Source organism: Gymnoscopelus braueri, assembly GCF_963280865.1.
Source record: "Gymnoscopelus braueri genome assembly, chromosome: 7".
Classification (NCBI taxonomy): Eukaryota; Metazoa; Chordata; class Actinopteri; order Myctophiformes; family Myctophidae; genus Gymnoscopelus; species Gymnoscopelus braueri.
In genome coordinates, this window is record NC_137608.1 from 27,539,692 (window position 1) to 27,563,315 (window position 23,624).

Here is a 23,624-nt window from a genome sequence, read left to right on the forward strand (position 1 = left end):
TTGAAAAAGTTAGTATTTATTTGTATTTTTTTATACAGATGCACTGTCAAAACATCACTTTCATCCTTTATTTCAACTGCATGAAATATACTATACTATAATACATCACATATGAACATTTGCATATTGAATCACTCAGACATGTCATTGCTAGCAGTAAATTATCTTGAGCACTTACACACGTGACATCATATCTATCTACAAATAATTCTAAGAATAGAAAAAATAAATTAAACACTTGCTTCTGTACATTAATTTATGATGCAAGTGTTTGTGACTCCAAGTGATTTTCAGCTGCATCTCAGAAGACTCCATTAGCTTACTAACATCCTCTAGACACAGATTTACCCCAACCTTCTCAAACAGACAAACCCTTGATACCTGGTGAAGCATATAGGTTTCAAAGCACATTTCAATAATAGCGTGCAACGAGGAGAGAGCATAATATGAGAAGTACAGTTAAGGCTGTTGAGATGCAGAATCTTATCTTTATTCTTTTATCAATTCAACAAGTAAATAGTCCCTACTGGGTGAAGGCAGCAATGGGACCTGGCTCAATAAATCATTATCTCCTCTTTATCTTCCAAAAAAATAATTATTGATCAAAGTAGCTACTGTATGAAATCATCTTCTGGTGAAAGTACTTATAACACCTAATCTATGACAGACTAGTGAAATCTACAATAATCTATTCCAGACTAGTGAAATCTACAATTAAAGGGTTGAAGGGCACATATCCAAATAGTTGAATATACAGTATGTTAACACAACTGGAAAGGAGAGACAGATTGTGTGTGTGTGGTGGGGGGTATATCAATTCAACTTCAATTCATAAGATTGTGCCACCGTAACCACTTTCAACATTTCATGTCATAATTTTCAAAAGGTTTCGGCAATTTGAAGCACATATTAGTGAATTCAGTGTGTAAATAAGAGCATTCTGAGATGGCCCGGAATTATGCTGCGTGAGGCACATTTTAAGACAATCAAGTTTGAGTAAGTGGTCTGGCCACGTGACTCAGACAGCCTAACAAAGCAGACGTCAGCAGACCCCAAGGATCTTGCAAAAGAAGTAAACATGACTTGAACCACACAACAAGCCTTCTGGAAATGTTTGAAAGCCAGTCTAATTCAAATTAATTTAGGCTTTACAGTGCCACGGTAGCAGTAGCAGTGAACAGTTGGTTCACCTCAAGTCTAATTTGAAATGTCCCCGTTTCTTCAATAACTTTTCCTTCGGGTTCTTGCTATAACAACCTACAGCAAAATACATGTAAAATCGGCAGAGATTCATGATGGTGAACTGTACTGGAAACCATTTTCTTTAAAAAAAAACTAAACAAATATCTCTTGTACACATTAAATAATTAAAGGCAATATTAGTCTGAATAAACACATACTAGTATGATAGCATTCAAGTGTGTATGAGGCTCCATTTAGCACCTGGAGAGAAAATAGTTTCAGGTGAATTGTCTAATGTGTTTGTGTAAAAAAAAAATCCCAGAAAGCAGCAAAGTAACAAAATAATTGATAATGCCAATACAAAGGATAAGTCAGGGAAAGCACATTACATTGAGCATTTATTTGGCTCAGTCTTAAGATGAAGCTAAAATGCTGTCGTCAGACTAAAACGAGGTTATATTGATACTGAGGTTGGTTGTTTTTAAACTGTGAAGGAGTGAATTGTTGTTGTGAAGAGAGGAGATTCCAGCCAGTTCCCTCTCAATAATAGATGGACCAAATCATTTATTTATTCAGCCTCCCCTCCTCCTCCTCTCCTCTGTCTGACAGGTCTGGTTTCTATTGCTAAAAAGGGGGTGCCCTGGGGGTGTGTGTAGGGTACGAGACTGAAGACGATCTACACCAGTCAGATCTGGGGTAGAACACATAGTAGACTCCATTGGGACTGTGATTCCGCAGGATCCAAATTTTCTCGGGAGCGGGCATTTTTTAAGTTGCTGTGGGTGGGAACGGGCGGGCCAAAAAAATTAAAAAAATAAATACAGTGGGTCCCGGAATATTGACACAGAGGTCAGATACAGTATGTCACATTCTAGGCACTGGGAGACAAACTGGAGCTGGACATTCGATTGAAATGCATTGAAGTCAAGGAGAGCTGGGTGGACAAGAATATCTTTGAATTATTGTGACCATTGTCAAATAAGGAGAAAGCGTTATTTGAAATGTTATTACATCACTCGTCTATAATCAGCAGTTAGCCAAGCCCACCGTGTCTCTGTCCATGGTGCTGAAATCCTTTAACCACCTCTCGCTCTCATGCAGTCTGTTTGTATTTGGGTCTAAATGTCTAAAGGTCCCGAGTCACTGAAATACCTTAATTTGGGTCCCAATGAAAGTATTGCGGGAGCAGGTAGTAAAACTTTGCTGCGGGCGGTCAAAAACAAACTTTTGGGCGGTATGAGTTGAAAACATTGTGGGAACAAGAAATCCAGCAGAAGCAGGATTAAGAAAGCAGTCCTGCGCAGGGCTCCAATGTGCAGTGTGAACCCAAATCCCTAGCAGACTGTGGTCATCACAACACCGTGTCCTCCTCATTCATCCTCATGCTTAGGGAGCAGGTGGTAGTGAGGGGTAACGTTGAAGGTAAAAGGGACTCGAGTGAAATGGATGCAGGAGGGGGTTCAGTGTGTGCATGCACACATAAAACAGCACTCCTGCATCTATAATCTATAGCCTGGCACAAAGGCAAGACAGATGGTCACCTTTGTCAAAGAACTATTAGCCATCAGCTTTTTCATTGGTACCGGTACTTGCCAGTCCACACTGAATTAATGGAGAATCTGTTCTGATCTAGACTAGATATTTCCCCAGATGGTACTAGGCTATTGGTCACAAGGTTCAGAATTTCAGGAAGTCAAATTGTTGACCTGTAGTTATTTCAACAGCTTGACTCTTGCCAACTATTTACTGTATGTGCATTTTACTTTGTTTTTGTTCCAATATTCTTTGTCTGGGCTCAGAAAAAACAAAAAAGCAATTCCCTGTGCCGTTTGCTTGAACAATACATTTCCTAAATGTGTTGTCATTGCCTTGGAATAGGCTAACGCCTTGCAAAGAATCAGGAAGCAGGTGGGTGATGGGGATCAAGGACCGCTGTGCCAATGCGCACTGTGCTAATATGTACTGTTAAGCCTAGTTCAGAGCAAAGATTTGCAATGAAACAAGTTGAAACTTGCAACAATTTCCCAAACTGTGGTTTCCAACAATCTAAAACTGGAGTTGAAACACTTCACCATTTCATTGCATTGCATTGTGAATCTTTAATCTGAACTAGGCTTTAGAATAAACAGCCAACGCCGAGCAAGGAATGCAGAATGTCCCCATGCTTCTAAAGCCCTTTTTTTTGTCTTCTCTTGATGGTCTCATATAAATGTGAATTATCCAATATCCTTCCTTTTCCATGCCTCTAACCGAGGCCCAATATTATACTGTATATACTTCTTTAACTTATTGGGCTCTGTCATGTTTGCTCCCGAAGGTTGTTGTGCCCTTAGTGACTTCAAAACATGCATCAACAAAAGTGATCTACTCCACAGGAAACGGGTCTACCTTAGTCTCTCCAAATATCAGAGATGTTTCACTGGAGATGCTGGAGGGGGTCGCAGACAGCAGTTGGAAGGGGCTTGAATCAATGGAAAGATAAAGGCGGGTGACTGGTGTAAAAGGCTAAGCCACTTAAGGAGTCATGTAGTCAATATACCAAATATAACTGAATTCGTAGATATTTGAAAACATTTCAGAGGAGCGTTGTCTGTAGATTTGCCTTGTCCTCTAGGGGTCTAACTTTTCAATTGAATTTTTCAAGCAGCAGTGGCTCAGGGGTAGGACTGGCCATCTGGGAAGGTTTACAGTTCGATCCCTGGCTCCTAGTAGCATCGTGTTGAAGTGTCCTTGAGCCACTGAACCCATGACTGCTCCCGACAAGCAGGTTAGTGCCTTACATGATTGCCACTGCCGGGGTGTGAACACCATTTATGTAGCCTATTTTCGATTAGACCCATCTTGGGGTTGTGGCCAATTGTATATGGACTAACCAATTAATCATTATTCTTATGACACTACCGAGTAGATAAAAAAATATTTGAATTGCGAAGTCTAAGGCCGCAAGCTATCGAAGACACTCTTTTCTAATGAACACTTTGTAGATCGGATTCCATTTTCCCCATACAAAAGCTTGAATAACACTGCTATGGTCTTACTGTCCACAGAAAGGATCCGGTTTATAGCCTACTTAGCGGGTCTAGAGCAGTCAGAAAGTCAAGGTACTGTGCTGCTACTGAGACTACTTTTTCCCCAATGGTGATTATGTAATAGTTTCCCCACAGAAGCATCCAAGATCGATTTCAGTCTCCAGTGATTCAGTTTTTAACTCAGTGAAACATAATTGCAGTTCTGATGTTAGCATACAACAACAATTGCCGATAGCTTAGTAGTGACAGCAGTGTTTCCCCAAGGATTAAGTTGTAGCAGCAGCAAAACAAAAAAAAAGGCCATCAAAATAAGAAGTCGTGTGTCTGAGATTGACAGGTGTCGCGGAGGCCCTGTATACCCAGGCTTCTATCTTTTTGTATGCAAGATCATTATTAAGATGCATCTTACAAATGTTTATTTCGTAGATGTTTATAACAAGCCAATGTAATATAACTTTAGTTCATGAAGACATAAGACACCATCTTCCAATGGTGAAAATATATAAATACAAATAATGTTTTTTTTTAAATTTAAACAGCGCTGATATTTCATATTTTTTGTTGAATGCAAACAGGGGAAACACTGATAGTGTTTGGTAAATGCTGCTTTATAGAACTAGCGTTTTAGTGGGGAGGGGGTGTAAATCCATCTCTTAGTTCCAAAAAGGTAAATACTGAATCACAGGAGTCTTGCAGAAAAAAGAAAGAAAGTTTGTAATCCCCAACAAACTGTTTAGATATAGTGAGAGTTTGCCCTATTGTCAATGCTGTCAGGTACAGGTGCCAGCGTTGTCCCTCCATGTCTGCTGCAGCTGATGGAGGTGCTGAAAGGCTCTCTGGGTGACATTAAGAGCTGGGTGGACCTTCCTCAGACTGGGCTCGCCGAGCAGAGACAATCCACACAGTCCAAAGTACGCATGGAGAGGGTCTGGTCAGGACAGGAGGGAGGGAGAGAGCGGGGTGGAGTTTACAAAGAAAAGATGGAAAAAAGGAGGGGTGAGAAAGAAGATCAATCAGAGATAATGGCGGGGGGCGTATCTGATCAAATGAATATCAATCAAATATCTAAATATTGAATCAAGCTACTAAAAAAAGATATGGGGTGCACACAAATGGCAAAGTTTAAATTAAGTGTTTTAAAGTGAAATACCCCTTGAAGATACAAAAAGCACAGAGGATGTTATTGATTAGGAATAACAACCACCACAACAACCTCATCTGCACCATAACTTGGTGCACTGTCTCTTTAAGGAAACATGAATTATGCACATGCAGGACCTTTTTGCCCCTCCCCTCCCCTGGGAAAAAACTAAAAGCCATGCTGACCAGTAAATGGAGCAATAATTGAATTATAATGAAATGACTGCTGATTAGACCCTGACAGCAGAATCGATCAGAATGCCATTAGCTGTATCAAAAAGGACTCAGAATGGATTTAAGTCAAGGCTGCAGCAAACAGCATTATGTATACAAATTTCCTGGAATGAAAAATGAAAGTTTTCATTTAACTTGAGGGCATTCACAGTGAAGGCCACGTTTGCTTAAAATGTGTGATATTTTGTCAAGACCAAATACACTTTGGATCAGGTCACTCGGTTCAGCTTCAAGTTTTTTTTTTGTACACTTAATGATCCTTACTACTCAAATTACAAACGTTGATTCAATGACCTGGCCTCTCATATAGACAGCGTCAGAGACATTTCAACATAAAATATTTTTAAGACTGCTGTTGTGTCTTTCTTCCAGAAACATTAGCGTTGGCCTAGGTCTGCTTGGTTAAATACAGCAGCTAGTCTTCCGAACTCCCCAGACCAGTTCCTACCTCAAAAGGCTAAGGAAGGCACAACAATGACTATACGTACATCCAAATCTACCTGCAATCACAAACCAAAGCCAATCCCTTTTCCTTCCCTAAAACTCTTTTTGTTCTAGAATAGTTAAGAGGCTTTGTGAAGAGGCTTTGTGAGCAGAATCTACTGCTCTTGTGTTTTGCACAATTGTTTCTTCCGTCCGTCCGTTCCCAGACCAGTTCCTGTAACGTGAGGAGCTTGATCTCCAGTGTCCTGAGGCTAGCTTTGGACAAACGCTTCATCAATTAGACATCACACAGGCAAACATACGTGCATGCACGCACACACACACAACTTAACCACACGTGCACGCACTTTGGATGTACAGGTATAGGGTTACCAGCAGTTTTCCACTGACACAGTGAAGCTCAAACTCCACCCTGACCTCTCTGCACCTGTGGAGGGCAGGGATCTAACCTTCTCACAGACACCGTCAACACACATGCAATATTCAAAAGCCTGTGTGGCTAGGGTAAAATGATATTTAAAATGCATTTTTCCTTCACTTTTCTATTAAGGTGAGGTCCTCAGAGCTACAAACACATCAGCAATACAAGGTCTTGATGCCATCTCACACCCGATTTCAACGGAGGGTCAATTTAACCTACTACAAAAGCAGGAAGACAACCTGCAGTAAACTAGCTTATTCCCTTCCATAACATTCACGGTTCGGTATGACTCATAAAAAGGGATGTGACGATTCGGTACATTTTCTATACAGCAATAAAGCACAAATGCTTTTCCTTTTTTGCTTTATTGCACTTGGGAGAGCCTCAGCAGCTATTGCTGCATAATGCATAATGCTGAGTGGCTGAGTTTGTCACTAAATGAGAATTACTGGTCCACCTTAAGTCAGTCCACCTTAAGGCCGGGTTAGCTCATTTAACCCATTTAAACCCGAGGCAGATTTAAAAAATGCATTCTAAATCCTTTTTTGAAAAATGTCAATTTTGTATAAAAAAAATAAGAAAATATATAAATGTATATGTAATATGTACATAGCGACATCTAAAATGACACAGATGCTTTCATGTGTTGAAAGGTATAACAACATAGCCTTTAAGAGAGTTGCACACTCTCCTCGTCTCTCTTTTTCTTGATCATACAAAGATGAGTGCAGAGCACATCATTTGAAGTTAACAAAAACAAAAAAAACAGACCATTGTTCGGTTTGCAGTGTGTGGCTGTGTGCCACACGAAACTACCCATATTGAACGGTTCAAAATTAATATGTGAGCCGTTACACCCCTAATATATATTACATATATGAACACACACGTGTTTTCTTCCTTTTGGTGTCCAACATTACCTGGATGGCTGTCCGGCCACTTGGCAAAGCCCCCTACCAATCGATCTTGTGTTGACAGGATGTAGTTCCTGTTCTTTTTGTAGTTGGTGTACTGAAATACATCTAACAGCTGGGAGAGGAGAGGAAGAAGGGACAAAAGAAAGATTGGGACAATAAGAAAAATCCACAGAAACAGCTCCAAACATTAGAGAGTAAGTACAAAAAGTCCTTCCATAATGGCGCTGCATATCATGTTATGATCATGTTTATCACTTAAGCCCTATATATTTCGTCATACAACAAATAAAGTAAAATAGCCAATCTACAAGCTCATGACACGTCGCAATGCGATGAGCTTGTAGATCTGCCATGTTTGAGAATATAAAAAAAACATGAACATAGGGACACCAAGGTTAATGTAGCTAAAACAAACGGGGCAAAAAATATGTTACAAACTGTGTGTGTGTGTGTGTGTATGTGTGTGTGTGCATGTGAGTGCTAGGGATGGGACGATAATCATGATAATCATTTATCGCAATAAAAAATGCCCACAATAAATCATATAGCAAAGATTTTGTATTTATTGTGAAATTATCCGTCATACACTGGACCTGAGTTGGCTCTGTACTAGGACCACTTTTTTTTCCATCTACACCAAATCTCTCGCCAAAAATATCAGAACGCAGTGTTGTGAGCTTGTGGATCTGATATTTTTGGCTAATGTTCCCCCCAGAATATGGATGCTGGGGTGCAAGTGGTTAACAAAAGTTGCATTTTAAGAGTTTTAAGCATATTTTGATTATCGCGATAACATCGTTAATCACAATTATTTTGGCCACAATAATCGTGACATGACATTTTCAAATTGTCCCATCAAATTGTCCCATCCCTGTGTGTGTGTGTGTGTGTGTGTGTGTGTGTGTACCTCTAGCGTAGCTCCCACCCAGAAGGAGTAGCATGTGTCTACAGGTTTGTTGGGCCGGCCCTGGAAGCCGTTCTCCTGTCTCATGATGCACCAGCGGCGTATCCTGTCCAGCTGGCGCTGACTCAGCGTCTCCTCCAGGCGACCCATCAGACACAGGGAGGCAACAGCACAGAACGTTGAGCCACCTGCACAGGGATTTATCAAACAGAGAAGCTAAAGGCACCGAACACCAAGTCACTTGGATAGTGTTGCAGTGTTGGGCAGAAACCTTGCATCTCCATATTTCACCGTTTTGTTTGTAATTTAATGCCCTACTTCATCAAACAAGAGTGTCACACAAAAGTAGCAAAAATAGCAGATCTACAAGCTCACAACGCATAGTGAGCGATGCGACGTCTTGTGAGCTTGTAGATCTGCTATTCATTATTTAAAATAATAATAATAATAACAACGGAACAGTTTGAGACAAAGGAGGTTTCCATCCGACCGCGATGATAGACAGGGTCTGACAGAGAGACATACACACAGTAAATAATAATAATAATACCTGTATAGCTTTTCTAAGTACTCAAAGTCACTTTATACATGCGTGTGTGATAATAAAAAACTCAGACAAGCTAACAAGTGTTGAAAGCAATACAACAGTAAAAACAAGTGTTGAGAGGTGGGTTTTCAGGGCGGTTTTGAAGGAAGGGAGGGAGGGGGCATCTCTGATGTTTTTGGGGAGTGCATTCCAGAGGGAGGGGGCAGCCACAGAGAAAGCCCTGTTGCCCCAGGTCGGGAGCCTGGTCTTGTGGACCTCCAGGAGGCCTTGTAGGTGGTGAGCAGGATTTTAAAGTTGATTCTTTGTTTGACAGGCAGCCAGTGGAGGTCGTGGAGGACTGGTGGGATATGGTCTATGGAACATGTTTCGAACTATATTTTGTACATATTGAAGTTTATTGAGGGCTTTGGAGGTGATGCCATGGAGGATGACACACTGGGGCACAGATCCTGGGTATAAATGTCTTAATGTAAAAATGGTCTCTTTCCGTGGCTTTACCCGTTCATTTTTACATTCTTCGAGTGCAAGTCCAAGTTAAAAGTTTATTTCAATTTTAAAAACTTCTGGGGTAAGTTTAACATCTACTTCGGGCTGTTGTGCGCATTCCAGGCAGTTTTTAAGTTGATTGATTCATTTAATATTTAGATATTTGAAATGAATGTTTTTTAAAGTGAAATAACCCTTTAGCTTAACATTCTGGAATTTGCTGTGCACCTGGGCAACCAGACAAAGCAAATGAAACATTTTTTGTACTTAATTTGTTGCAACGGTTTGAACTTGAAAATCTGGCAAGGACGTTAACTTTTCACTTAATCGGTCACGCAGTCTTGCAGTGTTCATCCGCCTGGAAATTATCTGCCGACAGAAAGACTACTGTAACTGCATAATGAGAGGGCACAGAAGAGGAGGCTAGGAGATTGGGTGTGGGTGTGTGAGGGGGGGGGGGTTCCCCTAAGCCTGAGGGAGTGCCGTTACAGTACTTTAGCTTCTTCATACACAGTACAATCCTCAGTATTAAGTCTAAGCATTTGTAACTCTAAGTGACAGTGTACAACCCCAGAACCTGGTTACAGGGGGTGTAGGTGTACGTTTAGTAAGTGTTAAGTAACTATATTCCGATAGCAGTCATTGCTATAGTGTTTGTTATCAATAACAGGGGTCTCTCCGTCTATCCAGCTCTTTAGCAAACAGAAAATACATTTTCGGGCCGTTATACCAATTTTATCCCATCAGGAGAGAGAACTAATACAGGATAAACAAGTGAAGGTGGTAAATTATATTTGGGGAGGTCTCACTCATGATTATTCCAATCTGAAATTGTATTTACCGTTTACTTAGTAGCTGGAGAGATGGTGAGACTCCGATTACTTAAGAAACACTATACAGCAATGATTACTATTGGATTTTTTTTTAAAAGCAATTTCTTACAAATGCATATCACTTATATCGACCAACAAGCTTGTAGATTGGCTCTTTTTTAGTTTTAGTTTTTTGGTGTAGAGGCAAACATAGGGAGTCAAATACAGAGCCCTGGGGAACGAAGCAAATGGGGTTTAAGTGGTTAAATGAATACAGGATTTTACTGTGTAGGGGCAACAGTTTAGACCCGTGTCCCCAAGAAGAGGCAGTAGCATGCATGCACGTGCGTTGTTTGTATACAAATTACAGGGTGGTAAATCAGTAGAGCCACAGGGATCAGCCATCCGTCAGCAACTCTTTCCCAGCTGTCAGTGTATACCTCCGTCATCATCATCATCATCACTTCCCTACACATTACCTCTATTACAGAGCTACATATCCAAGAGATGTGAGGAGCAGGAAAGGGAGGGACAGACACAGAAAGAGTGAGGGGTATAAATCTAACCTACGTGTCTTCCCCTCCTCTCATCAACAACTTATATTGTGTTTTCTGCCTTAGGCAAAGTGCCATCCGAGAGGGGAAATAATAAAACGCTGTCGTGTCCTGGGACGGCTCTTATTCCATTTTCCAAGCCTGGATTGAACACTTCAATGGGCTTTGTACAATACCATGGTCTAGCTATTGACTATAGAACAAACACACACCTGCGTACAAAAGGTAAGGGGCATAAACTGTGCACATGCTTTAGATACAGCAGAGGAGGTCTTGGCTCTTGAATACCACATCATGCATGCACGCACAGTCGTGCACACACACAGATCTGCATGCAAAGGCAAAGGGCATCAACTGTGCACATGCCTGAGAGGCAGTGCAGGAGGTCTTGACACCACACCACACACGCACATACACACACGGGTGGGTGGGTAATAGGCATCCATCTATCCTTATGTATAATCAGTCGCCAGACAGAAAGTGGGTTTGGCGGTGGTTGAAATAAGCTTGCATGAATCCTGTAATCACAGAATTAAACTAGTACAGAAAGGGAATTGCCAGAGTTTGCGCTAACTTCAATTCTATTCCTCTAATTTACTGACATACTGTATATTCAACCATGACAGAAATCCTTCCTGTATCATGCCAGGAAGTTATTAACGTTGTGGATCTGTGTTAGAATAACAGGATTTAATTTGGGTGGAAGAGATTAATGAGTTTTTAGTCGGGGGAAATTTAGCGGTCAACGGTCAAACCAGTTGGTCTTAGACCAAATGATCACCAGGAAATGTTACATTTAAATTAAATGTTACATTAAAAGGAAGTGAAATTAAAATATTTACATCCGACACTGACAGTTGGGTTAGTTTTGGGTGACAGAGGTGATATGAATTTTGTTTAAAAAATCCATATGGCACCAGAATGGCTTGGGTTTCCTACTTTCGTGCGCACACAGGTATCAAATTAACCCAGATTGTATAATTCAACAGTGCCCACAAGTGCAATCAACAATCTCTATTTAGTTTAGTTTATTTTGATAATGTTCATATACATACAGTAACATAATTTAAGCTGTAACATAGTTTAAGCAAGGCGATCGAAAAGTTATAGGCTGAAGCTAAAAGCTTATACCAATACCAACTTATAAAACCACTAGACTCACCATGAGACTCCAAACCAGCTCCTTGACCAATCCCGTTGTCGTATGACTGTGAAGAGCACAACAATAAGCATTTCATTCAAAATATTTGAGCCACCAACAAAGGCTAGTGTGAAGGCAAGTAGCATATATTTCCTACTTAACTCATTCACTGCCTGAACTATTTCTGGCCGCGTTTGCCCACTGCCAGAGATTTTTCATTGAAAAAAAAAAGTACTCAGGAGCCGAGATACAGAATTTTTAAGTTTTAAGTTAACAAGGAAGTGGATGGGAGTCTAGATCTTCGAAAAATCATATCTCCTTGGTCTTTGGGTAATTTAATACAAAAATAATAATAATAATAATAATCATGTTATGTTAAAATTACGTTTTTTATGTTCTTGGCAGAATTGGTAATTGGAAATAATTACGTTTTTTACATTCTAGGCAGGGAATGAGTTAATCATCACGTCATTACATAAAAATACAATACAAGCAGGTTTTGATTTAAAATCCTTCCTCTTCTTCACAGTAACCAGGGCACACGTTTGATTTAAGCAGTATAGGAGACAAACATAACATGCCACAGGAAAACAGCCTACAGCCCTGTGGATAAAGGAAATAAAATGGTGCCTATGGTTTATCCGACAAACCATACTGTAGGCACCGTTTTATTTCCTATCTCTAGAAAACATAGCCTGCCAGTGCAGTGTTGCCAACTACAAAAATATGCTGTTAATGAGCCCTACGAACAGCACACAAATAATGAACAGCCATCTTCTGTTAAAAATCAGCTCAAATTATCCCTTTCCATCATAAACAACAAATATTAACATCGGTGTTACTTTTTTGACAGTCACTACAAATGTAAATGATTAGGGACAGATTATGTAGAGAAAGTTAATAACAAAGGTGATAAGAGAGAGGCAAGCAAGAGAGACAGATGTCAGAGAGCCACAGTGGGAATTGTGATAATCTTGTGATAATCATGACAACATTATTCTGACTTTAAGCCGACAATCGTTTTATGGCAGTAGTGAGAACAGAAAATATGCAATACAGTCCTAGAATTAACTAAGAGGATAATGGTGTTTAAAATGCAGAAATAATTTCATGTATGAAATTCCCCAGGCATGGATGATCACCAGTGAATAAGGTTGTAATCTATATTAAGATACCCCATTTCCGTCTTTGTTTAGAACAGGTTAATATACCACCATGTGGGTCCTAGTACTTAGTAAGGGTCATATTTATCTCATACATGTTTGCATACCATTATATCTGCACCAAGTGGAGGTAATGTTGACCTCCTGTGGTATAATATTGTTTAAAGGTATCATGACATTCATGTTTACATGTTTACACCACATTCAGAGTCTTTGTCCTGGTCCTTCAAACGTGTACAAAAAGTTAACTGAAAATTCCACTCCAGTGATTCACTGTAGGTGTTTTTGTCTCACATTTCTAAAGCCTTTTCAACTGCAATGAAAAAATAAATCTTTGCCTGCGGGTGTCGCTGGTGAGGGATTTTGCCTGTCAATCATCGCCTCTGCTCCGCCCCCCCCAAAGGAAAGGATAGGGAAGGGGAGGGGCGAGGAGGAGAGTGGGCGGGATTAATCGACTGTGACCTCACTGTCGAAGGGCCAAGCTCAGATTACTTTTCAGCCTAATTATTCAGAAAACCCCAGACCACAGAAAATCCACTGAATGTTCAAAGTTCAGATTTTTTGGGTGTAATTGAGCAGGTCATAAAACCCCCAAAAAAACATAAAAAATCAAAAATGTGAAAATGAATGTCATCGAACCTTTAAAGGGCAACAGCATTTGCCAGTCTAAGAAGCTTATGATTTTGAAGTGGGACTGGGAGGCATAAAGACTGCACTTACTATTTATAGGACAGAGCAACTAAACAACTGATAACAGATTATCGGCCCCCTAGAATCACAGTTCGGGACTTAAAATGGGTCACAAATCCACTATGGAATATCCCTTCACGAAAGGAAGGACTGGGGGAGGAAAATTATGAGGCATGATTTCTTATCAGATGCATCTTTGTCAATTACAACTTGAAAGCAATCCTGTAAATCACATCATGTATTAAATGCTTATGGATCATTTCTACAAGTAAAATAGGCAACGTAAAGGACTATGATCATTTTCCAAGAAGTTGCATGCCCTGCTCCTTGTGAATGTATGTATTCGTTATGCCTAGATTATAACAATGATGGTATAATAACATTTGGCATCCAAAATTGCTGTTCAAGTTATTGAAAAGGTTGCCTACTTATTTGAAGGCTCTAAAAAAAACAGTGGTTCTCAAAGTGGGGTGCGGGGAACCCCAGGGGTCTTTAGAGAGTTCCAGGTGGTCCCCAGCAAAATGAGCAACAATTTAACCACTTAAGAAAAATAAACATTTGCGCTCGGGTGGTGCAGTGCTTAAGTGCCTGCCCACCACTGCGGAGGTTGTGGGTTTGAATCCACTGTGGTCGAGCGTCTACACAAACACAATTAGCCCGTGTTTGGGGGAGGGAAGCCGAGCAGGGAGGGTGATAATTGTCATTGCATGTAATCCTACGGGCTGGGGCTACACCTGTCAGCAGGGAGTGTAGGGTGTCATAGGTTTCTCCCTCCCTACCTACAGTATATACACAGTTGTAGATTTCTAAATACTAGAATACTAAATACTTATCTTATGGGGGTCCCTGGCACCAATTATTTTCAAATGGGGCTTAGTACCTATCAATTTGGAGTCCTTGACATGAAAATGTTTGAGAACATCTGTAATATACAGTATCTGTCTGGCTGTTTTTTCTCTGTCTGCTTGGGGAGGAAATGCACGCGCCCCCCATGAGCAGAATAAACACACAGTGTAATGAAACACTCAGGAAGTTTGCGATAAGGTCACACACTGCATAAATTTCAGCTTACAAGTCAATGAGACTGTCTCTCTCTCTCTGGAGACTTTGGTTGTGAAAGAGACTCCATTGACGAGGGAGACAGGTCCTGTTCTATTCACTAGACCCTCTCTATTGAAAGACAATGCTGTTGACACAGATCCCATAATAGACCTTGCAAGCTCATATCTATGGAAGACAATCTGCCAGGCTAAAAGGTCTGAGTTAAAGATCAGTTAACAATGGACTACTCCCAACAGGATTGGTTGGTTGGAAAGTAAATGGTTAATTGACTGCATTTATATAGCACCTTTTCTTGTGTTTCCGACCAGGTAATTGCAATTTACTATGTAATTCCAATTCAACCATTCACAAACCGCAAGAGTGCAACGCGGTTATGGAGTCATGGATCGGCTCATCGGGAGCAGTTAGGGAATCAGTGTCTGGCAGGAGGAGTCAGAGATCAAACTGGGAACCTTCCAGCTCCCAGATAGCCACTCCACCTCCTGAGCCACTGCAATCCACCAACACAACTTAAACCAGAAATTAAACTCTTCCATTCAGCAGTTTTACATAGATCATAAATCCTAATGCCCAGCGGCTCTCCATCATAATAAGTAGTGTCCGTAGCAAGATCCAACAAGTGTCGTATGAGAGCAATTTATTCAAAGGAGGAAAGGCGCAAAGCCTATTGTGAGCTGTGAGGTGTTGGCCACTGAAAAATTCAAAAACTATTAAAAAGGAGAGGAATGCACTGCATACTAGTCCCAACAGAAACACATGCATGTTTAATAAGCCAATGTTTCGACCTGGAGGTCTTCGACAGGTCATGATGATGCATTTATTCACACACACTCTACAGATCTCTACATTGTAGACATCTGTAGCATGTTGTGTATGAATAAATTGCTCTCCAACTACAATGAAAACAACAGTTTTACAGTCACTGCCAGATACTGATGGATAATGCAACTGAAATCAAAGCCTAAATGACCAGATGGGTCCATAACATAAGCAGCAAACAAAATTCTAAAATGAAAATACGTTTTAGTGATTTCTTTTTTTTCTTTCCCAGCAGACAATGTGCACCACACATTATGTGATCCTAAAGCCCGATTTCACCAAATGATCAGACATTTCAAATTTATAATAATTAAAAAAAGACTACATTGGACTAAGACAATGCAAGGCTTCGAATTCATATAAAAAGGAACACAAGCATGTGTGTATGTTCAGGAGATGGGCAGGTATGGATCCTGTTCACAGTGGAAAGCTCAGCCTGGACAAGAGGTAGGAGAAGGTATTGCCAGTTACTGCTTACCAAGGACCCTCAGCCGCTTGTAGCGGTATGGTTTTTCATTGGGTGAAATGCATGACTCATTCAAGAAAAGGTTATTTTGATTTGCTTTCTCTGCTATACTGAGTGTCAGATTGCAGCGGAGCTTGCAGTCTCACGATCAACATTTCTATCCCCAACAGCCAACCACTAGCCGTAATCTGATAGTCCACACCAGTTCCATAATAGCTATTCGACCAGTCGACTTTTCATGCCCATCCCTAAAAAACACAAAAACGGAATGGCAGCTCATTAAAGGCAGGGTGGCTCATCCCAAAGGGTATCGTTAAGATTTGATCGATTCTGATTCCGTTTGCCAATCTGTTTATAAAATCTGGTTGGTATCGACTCCCTACTCCCATACTGGTGTTTAAATGAACCAAAAACAATTGTCAACTTTAAGAAATGTAATGAATACTAACCTCTAATACGTTTATTCCATGACAAAACAATGGAAAGCAGTAGCAGTTAAAGTTTGTTATTTATAGGACACCCACCGGACCATTAAATGATTAGGATTTTATCGTTCCTTAATTTTTATTGGTAGTGGGCCATTTCAATTCATTTCCTACTTGGAACCTAATTTCAATACCCTGTTTGTTCAATTGTGGGAATGCAGTTTAATTTACGATGGAATTAATTTAAAGGATACCAAAAGAGCCTTTTCTGCTCAGCTGGCATGCAGTGATAATGCTCCAACTACCAGAATGGCCAGCAGGGTTGAACACTGTGTACTGAATCTGGAACATAATGAACGATGGTTACTCTATATTAATTTAGCTATGGTGTAGCGTAGCCCATAAAACAACAGGACTCCCACCAAGCAGACCACAGATGAACTGCTAGATAACGAGAAACAAAAATCCAATTATCCACAGAACCACTTTCATTGGAATGCTAACTACTTGGACCAAAACATGAACAGATGCAGGAGCAAAATCATGTTTTCCCTCAAGCACCGGCAACTCTCGCAGGGTCCCTACTCACCACACTTCTCCTGATGTACTCGATGGCTTTTTGGATGTCAATGCCCGACCAGTCGTCCAGCATATAGCAGATACAGGCAGCGCAGTAGACAAAGCGCATGTCATTTTCACTTCCTTCTGGTACGGCATAGAAGCTGGACGCAGACAGACACACATACACAATCAATGTGAACTTAGGATTCTCTAAGCAGAGTCAAATTATGGCAAATCCGCCATTAATACAATAAAACAAAGACAATCAATTAATATACATTGAAATAAGATCCAATATATAAATATAATAAACAAATGCATATAAAATAAATGTTCTCTCATAAAAACAATGTTGATATATAAATGTAACAGACAATAATCAGCAGACAATTGGAGGTACGTCTCTAATCGGCTGGGCTGTAACGCAAGTCTGTGGTTGGCCTAAGGAGGTCGACGGCTGGTCAATTCATTTGTCTGTCACTTTTTTTTAATGTCATAGGCAGTCCTTAACCACTTTTCAATAGTTCTGCACCGCTAGATAACTAATTGTCTGAGTGAGTATCCATGTGCAAGCCTAAAGGTCCTTACACACCGGGGCGAATTCTTCATGCGAATAAATACGTTTTTTTTTAAACCTTATAAAGTCAATGCAAGCGTCCACATCAGTTTTGCGAAGCGAAAAAGCGTCTTTTAATTATTCGGAACGAGTCCGAATTTTGCATATATTCGCATATTCACCGGTGTGTAAGGACCTTAAGTGTTGGGTACAAGTCAGTGTTGTGTTCTAGTTTTTTTATGAAGGTATACTATGTTTATTCCCTGCCTCCCACACGCACGGCATGCGCGCGTCTATAATGAATTAAATGTAAAAAACGCTGTTTTGAACAGTTTATGAAGGTGTACGGTGGCGACGAAAAAAAATCTCAAGGTATACGGCGTACACAGCATCTGACGGTAGAACCCACCACTGGTACAAGTGTAAAGCCATATGGATTTGAAGGGCGGTGGCTTCAATTATGAATGTTGACCTTCTTTAATGAGATACAGGCATGAGCTAGAGGATTAATGCAAGTGTGTGTGTGTGTGTGTGTGTGTGTGTGTGTGTGTGTGTGTGTGTGTGTGTGTGTGTGTGTGTGTGTGTGTGTGTGTGTGTGTGTGTGTGTGTGAGAGAGACTACCTGCCGTCCTCTAGCTGCAGTGCTTTAAGGCCAGCCAGACAGGCCTGTTTGTTGACTCTGCCCAGATCATCTCCTAGTATTACTAGAGAGGCCAGGCCAGTGTAGGTCATGGCTATGTGACCACTGTCATACGGATGAGAGATCCCTGGGCCCTGGAGGATTGACAGAATATATTAAAATCAGGACACAAACTAGAAAGGCACTCACAAGATATGCCCACACCTACACGTGAGCAGGCACAGCCTATGACAAAATAGTCATCGGCTGCTCCCGAGGTATTAATACACAAAATACCATTCGGGGGAAAAAAGACATTCCCAGTTGTTACCGTCAGCTCTCTACTGTGGACTGCAGGTATAACATGACTGTTTACAGGTGATGCCAAAGCAATGGGACTGACAAAAGAATGGGACTGAAACAAGTCTGACATATATGGGGCCAATAGTGGTGCAACCATCTAAACTTTAGACGGTTGCTGTAGAGCCACCAAAGTCTCACGAAAGACTCCAAAGTTTAAAACTTTGAAAATGAATAACAAAACAGTTGTACAAATGAATAACAAAACAGTTGTACATGCTACCACTTTGCAGCTTTCACCAAAATGTAGGTTCAATCGCTGTGTTGTACAGATCATCTGTAACACATTACAATTGGCAAGAATATGATCAGGTGGATAAAGCAGGACAAGCTAAAAACTGAGCCAAATAGATTGAGGACAACACTTTGGTCATAAAGATGAATTTGCAATTACAAAATGTATAACACAAGTATAAAATAAGACAGAGTTTGTATTATTATATACAGAAACGTAGGAGTAGAGTGAGTAGATTTTTTGACCAGTGTTTATAGTGGGAAATGCTTAATAAGTGACATAATTTAGTCAAACTTGACTACAATAGATCTAGTAGTAAAAGGTGAAGGGTTTTAGAATGCCAGTACCTTTGAGCTGTAGGGAAGTCCAATATGCGAGGAGCCCCGAAAGCCGCATTGACTTAAATTAGATTCTTGGAGAAAAAGGAGAAGTGGAGAGAGCCGGGGGAGAAAATAAAGGGGAAGATTAATTTTATATATACTGCAAGAATTGAAATGTAAACATCAAGAGGGGGAAAAAACATAAAAATAAAACAAATAATGTCTGTATTTAATGCTACATCAACATCTTCTTCAAATGACATCGCAAAACAAGGACTAAATCTGTGCCCCTTGACCTTCAGCAGTGTGGTGCATAATTGGCTGCACAATGCTATATGAACAAGGTGTGCTGTTGCCACCTAGTGGGGATAGTTATATTACCAGCTGCAAGAGAGGTGGGAGCCTTCGAACAAATGTTTAAATGCATAATACAGTAATAATGACAAACCCTAATTTATGTTTCCCATAGTGTAGCATGAAAAGATATATATACCAGATCATTTCAGTATATGATTTAATGCTATTCTGAAGCCCAAGAGCTTCATTCAGGTATTAGATAATCATGATAGTAACCATTGTCAACGATGTACTCTAGAGTATAGTGGAAGACCATTATTGTACATTTTGTGCTGGCCAAGCGAATTACTAAAAAGGCTCAATCTTCAATGCCCTGCTTGAAAACACCTCCAGCATAGCTTCACCCATAAAATGTCTTCCCTGTGTTAATGACGCTTAAAGGAGTAGTTCACCCAAAAACGGACTTATTTTCTATCAATTACGTATCCCATGAAGCCTTGAATTCATGGCGAGTTTTGTTTTTGACGCATTCCTGAGCCAATAATTTGATGACCGGGTCAGTCAATAGGAGACTCAGTAGGACACTATTTGAGTCCGCCGGTAATCAAATTATTGGCTTAGGAATGCGACAAAAAAAAAAGGCTTCATGGGGTATGTAATTGATAGAAAACAAGTTCTTTTTGGGTGAACTACTCCTTTTAACGTGAACTCAAGTACACACCTTGTACACTCTCAGCTGTAATGAGCAAACAGCCAGACAAACAGCCAGCCAAACATATGGCAGCAGCACACTGAGCCCAATCAGCCATCGCTATACCAACATAATTTATCATGCTATTCTGAATAATTAACAGCTTGGACAACTTAACAGATGTCAGAAAGTGCCTGGTTAGAGATATTCAGAAGAAGAAAATGAAGCCCAGGTCATCAAATATTCAGATTTAAACTTTCTGTTTTGAACAGATAGGTGGGACACTTTGGGGAGGGGGTGTGGCTGCATGCCCAATGAATCTGCAATTTACACCAACTGCAAAGTATTACAGATTTCTGAAATGTTACTAGTAGCCCCTCCAAATTTGCCTTATTGGAGTTAAAGGAACACTAAACATCATCCTGTTTAACTAAACAGTTAAACAGGATGATAACGTATTATCCCTAGCTCTGGCCCATAGTGTTAGTTCTCCTTTATTTAATATATCTTTATTTATTTAATATACATACACACACACACACACACACATACATACATTATATACACATACATACATACATACGTCATACATACATTATATACATTATATACATATACATACACACATATATACATATACACACATATATATATATATATATATATATATATATACTCTCATGCATATATCATTTCACGATGATGTCATTTCAAGCAAGGATATTCAGTATGGTGTTGATACCTGACATGTATAAGGATTGTCATAATTTGATCATATTCAGTGAATTTTACCCATCTAAATATAAATGTTCTTACATTTGATTGGATTGTATCTTACATCTCTAATTTACAATACATTTTACAACATTAACATTTATAACACATTACTGTTAAATTATTTTAATGTTTGAATACTGACTGAGACTTACTATCTTCTGTGGGTAAAACCTGTAGGGAATATATCCACTCGATCATGTTGTTCCTATCGATTACATCCAGAGCATCCAACACGTCCAGACCAGACAGCGCAAAAAACACAATGGTCAATCTGCAGAGAGACAAGCATAGAGGAGATATGTCGTGGGACAAAGTACATTATTTAATTCAAATTCATTTTTTTTACATTTTGGACCAGATGTCATTTTGATGTCCCCAGATGTCCCTAGTGCCCACCTATCCTGTATCCCCAGATGTCCCTAGTGCCCACCTATCCTGTATCCCCAGATGTCCCTAGTGCCCACCTATCCTGTATCCCTAGATGTCCCTAGTGCCCACCTATCCTGTATCCCCAGATGTCCCTAGTGCCCACCTATCCTGTATCCCTAGATGTCCCTAGTGCCCACCTATCCTGTATCCCCAGATGTCCCTAGTGCCCACCTATCCTGTATCCCCAGATGTCCCTAGTGCCCACCTATCCTGTATCCCCAGATGTCCCTAGTGCCCACCTATCCTGTATCCCCAGATGTCCCTAGTGCCCACCTATCCTGTATCCCCAGATGTCCCTAGTGCCCACCTATCCTGTATCCCCAGATGTCCCTAGTGCCCACATATCCTGTATCCCCAGATGTCCCTAGTGCCCACCTATCCTGTATCCCCAAAATAGGCACCACCTATCCTATATCCCCCAGATGTCCCTAGTGCCCACCTATCCTGTATCCCCCAGATGTCCCTTGTGCCCACCTATCCTGTATCCATCAGTATTTCATTTACATAAGACTGTTTGGCAAGTTTGCTTAGGAACTGTTACATTCTGTGTCTGTTCATTAAAACACACGAGTATAATTATCTATTATTCTGATAAACTGGAAGCTAATAAGTCATATTAGAGAACATCATACAGCCTCATGTGTGTAACAGTCAACGTGTGACACCAATATTTTCCTTCTCAATATTAGCAGCAACATTAGCCTCCCATTCAAATGGCTAGCAAGCTAGCTTGCTGCTCAGTCAAGTTGCTCAACAATGCTGACGATATGTTTCCAATCAACTTACCGAGTCGTTTCTAGGGATGAAAAGCTCTCAGGCAGCACCTGCAGCGACCGTTGGAAGAATCGTACATGTCTGTCTCTTAAAAAGTCTATTTGTTCAAATTCTTCTAAGTGGCTCTCCTCTTCCGCCATCTTTACGTCCGCACCTATGAGCGTTCTCTTCCGGCCGGCGTGTTTTTCCAAAATAAAAGCACAGACCTATGAATAGTTACAGCGGCAGTCAACTTTTAATAAGAATTAATATGTATTTTTCATGAAATCATTTAAAAGTTGTTTATTCATTCATTGATTGTACAAAACTGGGAGCACACAGTTACTTTGAAGATTTTGATTATTATTACAAAACATAAAGTACCCACTTATACATACATTTATATACATTTCGGCCATTTGAAAATAGGCGACTGCTATTTTCAAAATATTTTTTTATACATTTTATACATTTGAAAATTGTTCAATCAATGGGACATTCTGCATAATGAGTAGTTTCTACTTTTGGTACTTTAAGTACATTTTGATACCACTTTTATACTTTTACTCAAGTACATTTTGAATTCCGAACTTTTACTGTCTGTAGCAGATTATTTCTACATTGCAGTATTGATACTTTTACTTAAGTAAAAAATGTGAGTACTTTTTCCACCACTGTATATGAACTGTGTTGAGTGTGAGTTAGTTGGATGTCTAAAACACTGACTTGTTGAAGACGCTTTTTGTCATTCCCCATATTTTTGATGCACTTTTTAATCTGTAAATTATTGTGATTTGTAAAAAAATAAAGTATGTTAATTGCATGGACTAATGGTAGCAGTTGTAGAGATTGTAATAAGTACATGGTAGGCAGCAGGGGGGCAGCATTATCCTGGATGAGTACAAGGTTTGAAGAAATTAGGTGGACAGAAGGGAAATGGTGACAAGACTATTTCCCTTGACACATACACATTTGCTGAAAAAATCATACCCTTTGTAAAGAACAGAGGAGTCCTGTTTTGTCCTGTTCATCCATCATGTAGGCTACTGTACTGCACATGCACTAATCTCTAAATGTTCACCAAGTTACTAAATGTTTATGGTGGGTTGTCACTGCACTATATACAAATGAAATTACCTTTCATGTACCCCTTGTTTGTGAATGATGTGCTTCTGAATCTGATTCTAGTCTGTACTGTATCACATGGCAACAAGTGCAGCAGGTTAGAATGGTTGGCCCTATGGTGATGGAAACTAGACCCCCTTTTTGAGTCAAGATACTGCTGGTGGATGAGAGACTGTGCTGGTGGTGATGGAACCACCTTGGCTCTATCTCCTCAGACAATAGAGACCTGTAGCATGGTGGAGATGGCATGGTTGGTAGGAGGTTTGCACAATATTCAGTCTGAAAAAGATCATGTCAGGTTCAGAAAACAATATTTGAAGTTTAGTCTGAAATATTTCTACACTAAAGAGATGGTGCTGAAAGTATGACCATGGGTAACATCAATAGAAAATGTATACATTATTTAAATAGCAAAGAGGGGGTCGAAAAGGGGCCTACTTCAGTTCTTAGATCACAGAGCATAACA

The 23,624-nt window shown here is 40.1% G+C and overlaps 1 protein-coding gene across 1 annotated transcript; it reads right to left on the bottom strand.

Annotated features, from left to right (window-relative positions):
• Positions 1 to 22,202, bottom strand: pggt1b (protein geranylgeranyltransferase type I, beta subunit). The gene is made up of 9 exons (XM_080432260.1): positions 22,067 to 22,202; positions 21,004 to 21,122; positions 19,114 to 19,178; positions 18,175 to 18,326; positions 17,026 to 17,158; positions 11,833 to 11,878; positions 8,275 to 8,459; positions 7,371 to 7,479; positions 1 to 5,139 (listed from the first exon to the last, which is right to left on the bottom strand). The coding sequence occupies exons 1-9, from the start codon at positions 22,192 to 22,194 to the stop codon at positions 4,982 to 4,984; spliced, it is 1,095 nt and encodes a 364-aa protein (XP_080288386.1). The 5' UTR covers positions 22,195 to 22,202; the 3' UTR covers positions 1 to 4,981.
• Between the last annotated feature and the right edge of the window lie 1,422 nt (positions 22,203 to 23,624).

What these genes read in the sequence shown, in the direction of transcription:
- pggt1b (XM_080432260.1), bottom strand. Translation starts at nt 22,194, where the DNA reads ATGGCGGAAGAGGAGAGCCACTTAGAAGAATTTGAACAAATAGACTTT. An exon ending in CTGCAGCTAGAGGACGGCAG is followed by an intron (nt 17,159 to 18,174) that starts GTAGTCTCTCTC and finishes GTCTGCGTCCAG; the next exon opens with CTTCTATGCCGTACCAGAAG. An exon ending in AGTACATCAGGAGAAGTGTG is followed by an intron (nt 11,879 to 17,025) that starts GTGAGTAGGGAC and finishes TGCTCTTCACAG; the next exon opens with TCATACGACAACGGGATTGG.